An 11,586-nucleotide genomic window follows, 5' to 3' on the forward strand; every position below is an offset into this window, starting at 1 on the left:
TCATCAATAAATTCATCCTGCTAATAAGAATTATGTGTGTATCAGAGTCTGATGTATTTTCTTCTTCTGTCCAAACTATTAAAAGACAAATTTGCATCCTTTAACTTCCGTAATGGTTCATTCCTCATTTTGTGTCACTGTTTCCCAGAAATGTCTTGGCCTCAGTAAAATTTGTCTTGTTCTGTTGAATCTCTTATCTTACAAAGCAAACTTGTTATACCTGTTTGTTGTTGATAAAAAGGTACCTATCATGTAACATGATGTTCAGATAGTTCAAGTATTTGTTCCACAGAAAAGCATCATGGTGCAGACAGGATACATCTAGATGGGCTGTTCTGCATGAATGCAGGTGTAATGCATGCTATTTGGACCATAGGAAGCAAAGGGTATATAAGACGCCTCACAAGGTGGATCGTGGTTAGTCCTCGGCCAGCTCTCGTGTTCAGGACAAGCTGATCGATCGACCACATCGGGGCATTGCATTTTTTAACTTAAAACTTGAACTCAAGAGACAGAGCAGATAAACAGCCAAACGTGTTTGATCACCCGGCTGTTGAAGACTGATCTGGTAAGAGACTTTTTTAACTTTGTCGAGAGTTTCAACAGTAACCAATAGTATGTATGGGCCTGTATGCCACTTCCCTCTTTCTCTTCAAATTCGACATTTAACCCTTCAGCTACAGCCTTTTCATCAAATATTAAGTTAATGTTTACTAGTGAATGTGAATCAACTTTGAACCAATTTAAGCTGTATGCTTGCCCTTGCTTAATTTTGTAATAAATGTATTTAATACAGTTAAAGAGTAAATTGTGGACATCAGATTTTTGATATCTCTGTAGGCAATAAATATTAGGTATAGTGTGTCCAACATCATTTAAGGTTGTAACTGGTTACTTCAGTCAAAGCAAATTAAACAGAGCCTTGGAGCTTAATGTACAAGCCACTAAAAATGATTTTAGCAAGTGCCAAGATCAATCAGAGGAGAACGGGCATGGCTAGTGCAGTATTTGACTCCAGGGCTATTTTGTCAGGTGCTGTACTAGAGTGAGCAGGGCAGGTGTCCACATGAAGGCAGTTAGAAGCTAGGCGTGTCTCCTCGCCTACAGCTTAAACTGTCCTCTGCTGAAGACCTGGTAGGGTAATACCCACAGGCTAGAGGGTCGGACGCTTTAAACCGAGAGCTGGTCCAATAACTCCTGTATAGGGGTAACTCGGGATCTAACAACTTTTACTGAACTCCTGTGTATAAAAAAAACTGGTATCAAGAGAGAGACACTGCAGTTCATAGCACAGTAAACTGTCAGTCTTTCTTTTATCGTCCTTTCTGTTTGTGAGGAGAGTTGACTCCTGCTGTGTGAATGTAAATGCAGTATTGAAGGCTGTGTGGTCACTTACAGGTTGGAGAAATGGCCTCAGAGAACATGAAGATTGCTGCCCTGGGTCGACCTTTCACCCTGGGAATGCTGTACGATGCTCGGAAAGATGAACTGATCCCAGGTCAGTCTTGACTTTGACTACTATCTTATGAAAGAAGTATTTTTAAATATTTAAATTAGGACTGTCAAAGGATTAAAAAAAGTTAATCCAATTAATTATGGGTCTGTGACTAAATAATCTAAATTAATCACACTTGGGTTTTTTTTCTGTGAAAAGCATCCAAACATGTTCAGACATGTTTCAAATCAAACTGAATTCAGTAGCTGAATAAATCAATGAATAACAGACATTTTAAACATGAAAGTTGAAAGTCTAAAAAAAGATTTCACTGTTCAAATTCAATATGATCATCTCAGGACAAACCTCGAACGGTAACGAGTGTTTAAGGAGCATTACCGCCACCTGCTGTGTTGGAGAGTGGGCTGAAGTTTCCTAATTCCACTAGTGGACGCAGCACAATTAATCTTTTTTTTTAAATCTTGTTATTTTAAGTGAACATGTTAATTTGACAGCCCTAATTTAAATATTACCTGACTCGTCTTTGCAGTTTTGTGTGAATGTATCACATACTCATCTTATTATGAACTTTGCTTGTGTTGTAAACAGGAAGAGAGCAAGTTAGCTCTTCCTGCTAAAGTCTACCCAGTACATACTTTCTTTAGACGCATAGACATGCAAATGTGGAGAGATGGAGTGCAGTGAGTGGTTCAGTGCCTTGCTCAAGGGCATGATCAGAGTCTTGTGACTTCATGTTAATGTAAAGTTACTCTTAGCGTTAACTATAAACTTGACTTTGACTAAATTAAATGAGTTATGGGCTGTGGGTCAAGCAAACGCACAGGGACCAGTTCTTCAGTGTAGCATGATTACTTTAATGTCCGCCTCAAAAATAGGACAACTGAACACTCAGCAACATGTGATACATCATCACCTATTAAATGCAAGGTGTATCCTGAAATATAGTTCCTGTTCTGAATTAAGAAGAATACAAATACTTAATTAAATTATACCAATTCTCTAATAACTTTAAATGTTATAAATAAATCTCATCTTACATTAATAAAATGACTGATGTTTTCTAATTTCCACAGGTGTGACACTGTGGGATGACAAAACTCTCCAAGAAAACATAACTGAAAGCTCTCAGCACAGCAGTGCATTTCAAATTTCTTCATCTGACTCCATTGAATCCAAGTCTTCTCTGCTGGATGTTGAAGCTTCTCTGAAGGCCAGCTTCCTGGGTGGACTGATTGAAGTTGGAGGATCTGCCAAGTATCTGAATGATACGAAGAAATTCAAGAATCAGAGCAGAGTGACATTTCAGTACAAAGCTACAACCAACTTCAAACAGCTGTCAATGGCTCACCTTCTAACCATGGACACAGAACAGGCAGATCTTATTGAGAAAGGTTTTGCAACACATGTAGTCACAGGCATCCTTTATGGGGCAGAAGCTTTCTTTGTGTTTGACAGTGAGAAGTTAGAAGCCAGCAGCGTTCAAGACATCCAGGGCCACATGGAAGCTGTGGTAAAGAAGATCCCCTCTTTTAATATTGAGGGGGAAGTTGACATCAAGCTAAATGATGAGGAAAAAGCCCTGACTGAGAAATTCTCCTGTAAATTCTATGGAGACTTCATTCTTAAAAGCAACCCTGCAACATTTGTAGACGCAGTGAAGACCTATGTCGAACTTCCAAAGCTTCTGGGAGAAAATGGAGAGAACAGTGTTCCATTGATGGTCTGGCTGATGCCACTGAAGAATTTAGATCCAGGAGCTGCTGAGCTGATGAGTGGGATCAGCGTTGGACTAGTGAGGAAGGCACAAGATGCTCTAGAAGATTTAAAGGAAATAGAAATGAGATGCAATGATTCTCTGGATGACGGAGTAGCAGAGCATTTTTCACAGATTCACAAAGATCTAAGCAGTTTCAAAAAATCCTGTAATTATTACACATCTCACCTCCAGCAGATCATGGGGAAGAAATTTCCCCTCATCCGTGAAGGTAAAGAAGATGAGAGTTCAGTAGAACAAGTCTTTGAAGACAGACACGGGTCACCATTCAGTCATGAAAAACTCAGCGAGTGGCTGGATCATAAAGAGAGAGAAATGAACATCATCAGGTCCTGTGTAGGAATGATGGAGGGAGTGAAGATCGTCCATAGTCAGTCAGAGTTGGACAGAGAGGTTCTTGCTGCAGGTGTAGAACATGCTGTGTGCTTCGTTTTCACCTCCCTGAAGGGTGCTGACCCCTGCTTCGATGCGATGAACAACTACCTGGATTCTCTTGATTTAAGAAGTACCACTGAAGACCCATGGTACTACTCGGATGAAGTTTTAACCAAAATGAGAGAAAAAGCAGAAGAGGTCCACAATCTTGCCAAAGCACTGAAGAACAACCCCAGAGTCTGTTTCCTCATAGCCTCGATTGCAAATGAGAAGTACACAGGAGCAACTATCTACCATTACAAGGACGGCATCCTGGTCACTGATGATTTCACAAACCTAAACCTCCCTCCTGTGGAGGAGATCACAGACAGGACAGATCTGATGTGGTGTAAGTCATTTTCCATGTTTCTTCAGTCAGAACTACGCTGTACTAATTACTGTTCTCCAGAAACCTGTTTGACCATCACAATGACTAATAACACATTTTGTTTTGGTCTCTCCATCAGATGCCTGTGACCTCACCCTGGACCCAAACACTGCAAACGGGCACCTCATTCTGTCTGAGGGAAACAAAAAGGCAACATATGGATCATGGCAGTACTATCCTGAGCATCCAGAGAGGTTTGATAAACAACCTCAGGTGTTGTGCAGTCAGGGGTTAACTGGGCGTCATTACTGGGAGGTAGAGTGGAGCATTAGCTTCTATGCAGAGATTTACGTAGGTGCTGCATACAAATCACTTAAAAGAAAAGGAGACGGTTCACAGAGCTCACTTCGTGATAGTGCCATATCATGGGCTTTGCTCAATTGGGCTTCAGATACAAAGCACACACTTGAGCCATGGCATAATGGGAAGTTGAAGGAACTTCCCTTTGGCTGCAGCAGAGTTGGGGTGTATCTGGACTGGCCTGCTGGCACTCTGTCCTTTTACCAAGTCTCTTCTAACACACTGAGTCACCTGCACACCTTTCACACCACATTCACTGAGCCTCTTCACCCAGGCTTCTCTGTTAGTTGGCAGTCCAAATATGCATACCTGTGTCCATTTGAATAAGAGCAATGACAAAAGATTCTTGGTCTGTGCCCAGAGATAAAAAGTTACAACATTTGATTGTGTTTCTCTTTTTTTAACTTTCATTTGTTTTATTTTGATGATCACAATTAAAAATCAGAATCATTGTTGTTACCCAAAGATTTCTTATTGTTTCTTTTTATGTATCATTTAATCAGCTCATCATTATTATAATTATCATTATAGTTTCTTTTATGGGTGAGGCGGCTCTGTTTGGAAAGGTGTGACAGATGATGAGTCAGCAGGACTCACAGCCCGTAACCCCGCGTGGAGTTACAGAGTCTGCATGTGTGAACTTCAGCAGGAGGATAAAACAAACGCCTCCTGACAGCTCGTGGTTGATGTTTGGCTGTTAGACTGTTTGCAAAATTATTATCATTATTATTCTATGGATGCGATGGCCCTGCTGCACTTCTGTAAATACTTGATGTCAGATCATGAAAAGTAAAAGAGGTTACAATAAGAGTTCAGTCACATGGAGGCGCTGAACAGAACCAAATCAGTACTTTAATTTTTCTATTTTCATTTCCTCTTTGTTCTGATTTTACAAAATAAAAATGATATAAACTTATAAAGTCGTTGCTGTTCAGTTTGATTTCTTCACTCAGCTGCAGCACATCCGCACCACAACAACACTACGGATAACCTTAGAACACACACACACACACCACCACCACAACAACACTACAGATAACCTTAGAACACACATCCACACCACCACAACAACAACAACACTACGGATAACCTTAGAACACACATCCACACCACCACCACAACAACACTACGGAATAACCTTAGAACACACATCCACACCACCACAACAACAACAACACTACGGATAACCTTAGAACACACATCCACACCACCACCACAACAACAACACTACGGATTAACCTTAGAACACACATCCACACCACCACAACAACAACAACACTACGGATAATCTTAGAACACACATCCACACCACCACAACAACAACAACAACACTACGGATAACCTTGGAACACACATCCACAACAACACTACGGATAACCTTAGAACACACATCCACACCACCACAACACTACGGATAACCTTAGAACACACACCCACACCACCACAACAACAACAACAACACTACAGATAACCTTAGAACACATCCACACCACAACAACAACAGCAACAACAACAACAACATTACAGATAACCTTAGAACACATCCACACCACAACAACAACACTACAGATAACCTTAGAACACACATCCACACCACAACAACACTACGGATAACCTTAGAACACACACCCACACCACCACCACCACCACAACAACAACAACAACAACAACAACAACAACAACAACAACAACAACACTACAGATAACCTTAGAACACACATCCACACCACAACAACAACAACACTACAGATAACCTTAGAACACATCCACACCACAACAACAACAACATTACAGATAACCTTAGGGCACACACACACACACACAAACACACAAACACACACTGTGGGGTAGAGGGACCCGCTCCGGGCCGACCAGCTGTTCATGCCTTCTCACATATAAAATGACAAACATGCATATAACATATACAATAAGGATAAATAAGTAGAAATGCTCATACAGGTACACTTATTCTAGCATGTTATCTATCTATCTGTCTGTGAGTCAATGTTAACTAAATATGAACCCATCCTTTTAAAATATTGAAACAACAACAAGGACAGATGCTGGAAATTGAGTCTGAACCGCCTGATATAAATAAATATATAAATAAAATAACATCAATCAAAATATAACACTTAAAGTTTATAGTTATAGTTATCATCATTATGATTGTTGGTCTCTCCAAACTGATCCAGACTCAGATGTCCGTCCACCATGACCCGGGTTTCTGTTTCTATCGAGTCTCTTTAAATAATATTATAAACAGTCTAGCCATGAGATAACTTCTGTTATGATGTGGCGCTTTATAAATATAATAGAACTGAATTAGCGGGCACGCTTGAGCATGAGTAGTGAGTAGACGTGTCTTCCACAGCTCCTGCAGAAATCTGTTAAATGTCTACATTTTGGACCTTGTAACCGTTCAAACTTCGTTGGAAACATAAATCAAGTGACTCTATTACCTCACGAGTGGACAAATGCCCCCCAAACCGGCTAAACAACAGAGTGGGAGAGGTAACTCGGACTCCCCGGTTAGCATTAGTGGAAATACAGATGCGAATGCTTACAATATGAAAGCGCTGGCTGACGCAGTTATTGCTGTGTAAACCTCTATCAACTAATTTCGGGAGGAAAGCCGGGTGTCTACTGCCTCTCTGCACTCGATGTTGAGTGTGTTTGGCCAACGAATTACTGATGTGGAGGACGGCATGAAGGAGTTCGACAAGAGACTGAGCAGCGTGGAAACTTCCCAAACTTCACTGGCTAAGGAAAACGATCCTTGAAGGAGAAGATAGCATACTTGGAAAACTACACCAGACGGCAGAATATACGTATTTTGGGGATACCAGAAGACACGGAGGGCCCGGGACCATCGGAATTTATTACCAGGCTGCTCACTGATGTGCTTGGGGAAGACAGTTTTGAGAAGCCTCCGTTGGTGGACAGAGCTCACAGAAGTTTGGCCCCAAAACCAACAGGTGGCGACAATAGACCACGACCGTTCAGTGTCAAATTTCACCACTTTCAAACTAAAGAGTTGATCCTATGCCTCGCCAGACAGAAGGGCCCGTTCTCTTACAACGGATCAAGATTTCACATCTTTCCTGATTACAGCCCAGATGTCAACAAATGACACGCAGCCTTCTCCGGGTCCAAAAAGAAGCTCCACGCTGCAAAGATCCGGTTCGGCCTCTACTACCCAGCCACTCTGCAGTTTATGCACAATGGGAGGCGCATGAAGTTCACCGACCCTGTGACGGCACTGACTTTTGTCATCTTTATTGGACAATGGTTTCAGAACTTGGTATGATAGGGGTATTCGTAGTATTGAGAACGAACCTGTATGTCAAGAATACTTTTGCTAGCTTTGAACAGCTATCCAGAAAATTCGGTCTAACCAATAATCATTTTTTGCGATACTTGCAGATTAGAGATTTAGAGATTAGAGACAATTGCAAGTGTCTCACTAACAGTTACACAGCACCCCTCACTACACCACACCCAAGTGACACAAAAACAGAAGTGAAGATGGTTTGCTTAGATAACACACAAAACACACACACACACACACACACACACACACACCATCTGCCTCTACAGATACAGTTTTTAATCTTGCTTCGTCACCGTGTTATCGTCATATTTCTTTTTCATTGTTACATTCATCACAACATTTCACATTTCGTGTCTTAATAGTTAGTTAGAAATCTAACTAACCTCCGGCCTCTAAAACAGTCCTCTCACACTCTTGCCTCCTTCTCCATGGGCTTATGGAGCTGCCAATCCGCAGTTAACAAAACACGTTTTATTACGGCTTACACCAACCACCTTTCTCTGGAGCTCCTTGCTCTCACTGAGACTTGGATCAAACCAGAGAACACAGCCACCCCAGCTGCACTCTCCACCAATTACACCCTCTCCCACACCCCGTCCTTCTGGTCGAGGAGGAGGGACTGGCCTGCTAATTTCCAATGAATGGAAATTCACCCCGCTGTCACATTCCACCAATTATGACACTTTTGAATACCATGCCATTACAGTAACGGCCCCTGTTAAGGCCTACGTTGTTGTCATTTACTGTCCACCAGATTCTCAGCCGAAACTGTGCCACAGATGCACCGGTGGTAACGCCTCTCCACCTATCAGATCACTTTTTTATCCAGTGTAATGTCACTCTGTCAGAGCAACCCTCTGCTCCTCCATCAATGGTTATGTTCTGCCGCCACCTCTTTAACGTATCTCCAACCTACTTCTCCTCTATTGTTACCTCTGCTGTACCTCCACTCAGCACATTCTCCTCTCTGAAGGTTAATGATGACACTGAGTCACTCTGCTCTACTGTGACCTCATGTCTGAACAAGCTGTGTCCTTTATCTATGAGGTCTGATCGACTCGACCAATCTCACCCATGGTTGGGTGTTACCCTCCGATCACTGCGCACCAAACTCAGAGCTGCTGAAAGAAAATGGCCCGCGGCAGAACCTGCTGCTTGTTGGAAGAGCGACTTCCTGCCTCTTATCTTGTCTCTTATTTAAGTACTGGAGGATAAACAGCAAAGATAAAGAGTGGAAGGAGGAGGAGGACTGAAAATAAGATCAGTTTGACTTAAAAACTCCTTTTTCTTCTGTGTTTTTTTCATCACAACTGACCCCTCCTGTACCACACTGGATATCCAGTCTACTGTTGTCATGTCTTATTCTTTTAAGCCAGGTCTCGGTGAAAAGCCTTGGGCTGTTGCTGCAACTTTTTCAGCTGCCGTCTCTGGAGCTGAGACAACACTGCAATAGTTGGACTTTAACAAGTAAATCAAGTCATTTTAAGGATGCAGGGACTTGCAGGTGAAGTCAATGACTCGTCCTTATTTACATACATCAAGCAGCTGTCGACATGTTGAACCCTCTCTGAGATCTTGGGGATTTTTGAGAAAACCACCTAACCCTTGTCAGAATATGGAACAACCACACCACACCACACACACACACACCAGTGTATTCTGACAGCCAAAAAATTTCATGCAAACATCTGAGTGATTGTTGGTCTCTCCAAACTGATCCAGACTCAGATGTCCGTCAACCATGACCTGGGTTTCTGTTTCTATCGAGTCTCTTTAAATAATATTATAAACAGTCTAGTTATGAGATAACTTCTGCTATAATGTGGCACTTTATAAATGTAATAGAACTGAATAATATCTTTGGTGACAGTATGACCTATAAAACTAAAGATAGAAGAGAAGGTGTGAAAAGGGGGATGTCAGTAATTTCCCTCATCTTAACTCTTGGATAGCTGACATGAAACAGAACATGAAGCAGAACATTTTGAAAACTGTAAAAATGCACCTGGCCAAACTGACAGCTGAGTTTGAATCCTACTTCCCAGACACTGAGGATATGTGTACTAGACTTGACTGGATACGCAGGCTGTTAATGCACAGCAGCATGGATACAGCACCAGAGCAACTCCATGAGAGCCTCATTGACCTGTCTTCAGACAGTGGCTTCAGACTCAAGTTTTCAGAGATGTCACTGACACAGTTTTGGTGCTGTGTGCAGAAGCAGTACCCGGAGCTTGCAAAAGAGGCTTTCTACCAATTGCAGCCATTTGGGTCGACATACTTGTGTGAGGTCACTTTCTCAGCTCTGATACACATGAAGACCAAACACCAAACAGACTTCAACTGGAGAGAAGTATCATTACAGCTGTTGCCACTATTCAACCCAGGTTACAGAACCCCATGAGTGGCAGAAAAGTGCAAGTGTCTCACTAACAGTTACACAGCTCCCCTCACTACACCACACCCAAGTGACACAAAAACAGAAGTGAGGATGGTTTGCTTAGATAACACACGCACACACACACACACACACACACACACACACACACACACACCAGCTGCCTCTACAGATACAGTTTTTAATCTTGCTTCGTCACCGTGTTTCTTACTCAACCCTCCAACATGATTTACTTTTATCCTTATTGCTCTTAGTTCCAAACATTCATAGTTCTTTATAATCAAATGATCAGTTATCGTCATATTTCTTTTTCATTGTTACATTCATCACAACATTTCACATTTCATCTTAATAGTTAGTTAGAAATCTAACTAACCTCCGGCCTCTAAAACAGTCCTCTCACACTGTTGACTCCTTCTCCATGGGCTTATGGAGCTGCCAATCCGCAGTTAACAAAACACATTTTATTACGGCTTACACCAACCACCTTTCTCTGGAGCTCCTTGCTCTCACTGACACTCGGATCAAACCAGAGAACACAGCCACCCCAGCTGCACTCTCCACCAATTACAACTGAAGGTTAGTTAGATTTCTAACTAACTAGAAATCTAACTAACCTTCATGGAAACATGCGCGAGTCTGGTGTATTCTAGATTTTTGTCAACAAATCCCACAAATGGACCAAAATCATCAATAAATTCATCCTGCTAATAAGAATTATATGTATCAGAGTCTGATGTCTTTTCTTCTTCTGTCCAAACTATTAAAAGACAAATTTGCATCCTTTAACTTCTGTAATGGTTCATTCCTCATTTTGTGTCACTGTTTGCCAGAAATGTCTTGGCCTCAGTAAACTTTGTCTTTGTTCTGTTGAATCTCTTCTCTTACAAAGGGAACTTGTTTTTACCTGTTGTTGTTGATAAAAAGGTACCTATGATGTAACATAATGTTCAGATAGTTCAAGTATTTGTTCCACAGAAAGGCTCATGGGGAAGTCTTTATACTCATTTCTGTGGGAAGAAAACTTGCTGTTGTTCAACAGGTTTTGTACCTATGATGTAGCATAACATCAACGTGCTGATGTTGATTCTTGGCTCCACTGTTTCTGACCGCCTTCAGATTTTTATTAAATACGTTATGACCAGTAAATCATGTTGAACTGTTGAGTAAGGCACTCAGGAGCAAAAAGGGGAAGTTGCATCATGGCGCAGACAGGATACATCTAGATGGGCTGTTCTGCATGAATGTATGTGTAATGCATGCTATTTGGACCATAGGAAGCAAAGGGTATATAAGACGCCTCACAAGGAGGATCGTGGTTAGTCCTCGGCCGGCTCTCATGCTCAGGGCAAGCTGGACGATCGACCACATCGGGGCATTGCATTTTTGAACTTAAAACTTCAACTCAAGAGACGGAGCAGATAAACAGCCAAACGTGTTTAATTACCCGACCGTTGAAGACTGATCTGGTAAGAGACTTTTTGAACTTTGGACAAGGTCGAGAGTTTCAACAGTAACCAAT

The 11,586-nt window shown here is 41.7% G+C and overlaps 1 protein-coding gene across 1 annotated transcript; it reads left to right on the plus strand.

Moving 5' to 3' along the window:
- The first annotated feature begins 345 nt into the window (after window positions 1-345).
- On the plus strand, window positions 346-5,248 carry LOC109138821 (stonustoxin subunit beta). The gene is made up of 4 exons (XM_027276378.1): window positions 346-568; window positions 1,399-1,498; window positions 2,530-3,993; window positions 4,112-5,248. Exons 2-4 carry the CDS (start codon window positions 1,408-1,410, stop codon window positions 4,657-4,659), a joined length of 2,103 nt encoding a protein of 700 aa, XP_027132179.1. The 5' UTR covers window positions 346-568; window positions 1,399-1,407; the 3' UTR covers window positions 4,660-5,248.
- The last annotated feature ends 6,338 nt before the right edge of the window (window positions 5,249-11,586 follow it).

Source organism: Larimichthys crocea, unplaced genomic scaffold (assembly GCF_000972845.2).
Source record: "Larimichthys crocea isolate SSNF unplaced genomic scaffold, L_crocea_2.0 scaffold364, whole genome shotgun sequence".
NCBI classification, from domain to species: Eukaryota; Metazoa; Chordata; class Actinopteri; family Sciaenidae; genus Larimichthys; species Larimichthys crocea.

What these genes read in the sequence shown, in the direction of transcription:
- LOC109138821 (XM_027276378.1), top strand. Translation starts at nt 1,408, where the DNA reads ATGGCCTCAGAGAACATGAAGATTGCTGCCCTGGGTCGACCTTTCACC. An exon ending in GAAAGATGAACTGATCCCAG is followed by an intron (nt 1,499 to 2,529) that starts GTCAGTCTTGAC and finishes TAATTTCCACAG; the next exon opens with GTGTGACACTGTGGGATGAC. An exon ending in CAGGACAGATCTGATGTGGT is followed by an intron (nt 3,994 to 4,111) that starts GTAAGTCATTTT and finishes TCTCTCCATCAG; the next exon opens with ATGCCTGTGACCTCACCCTG.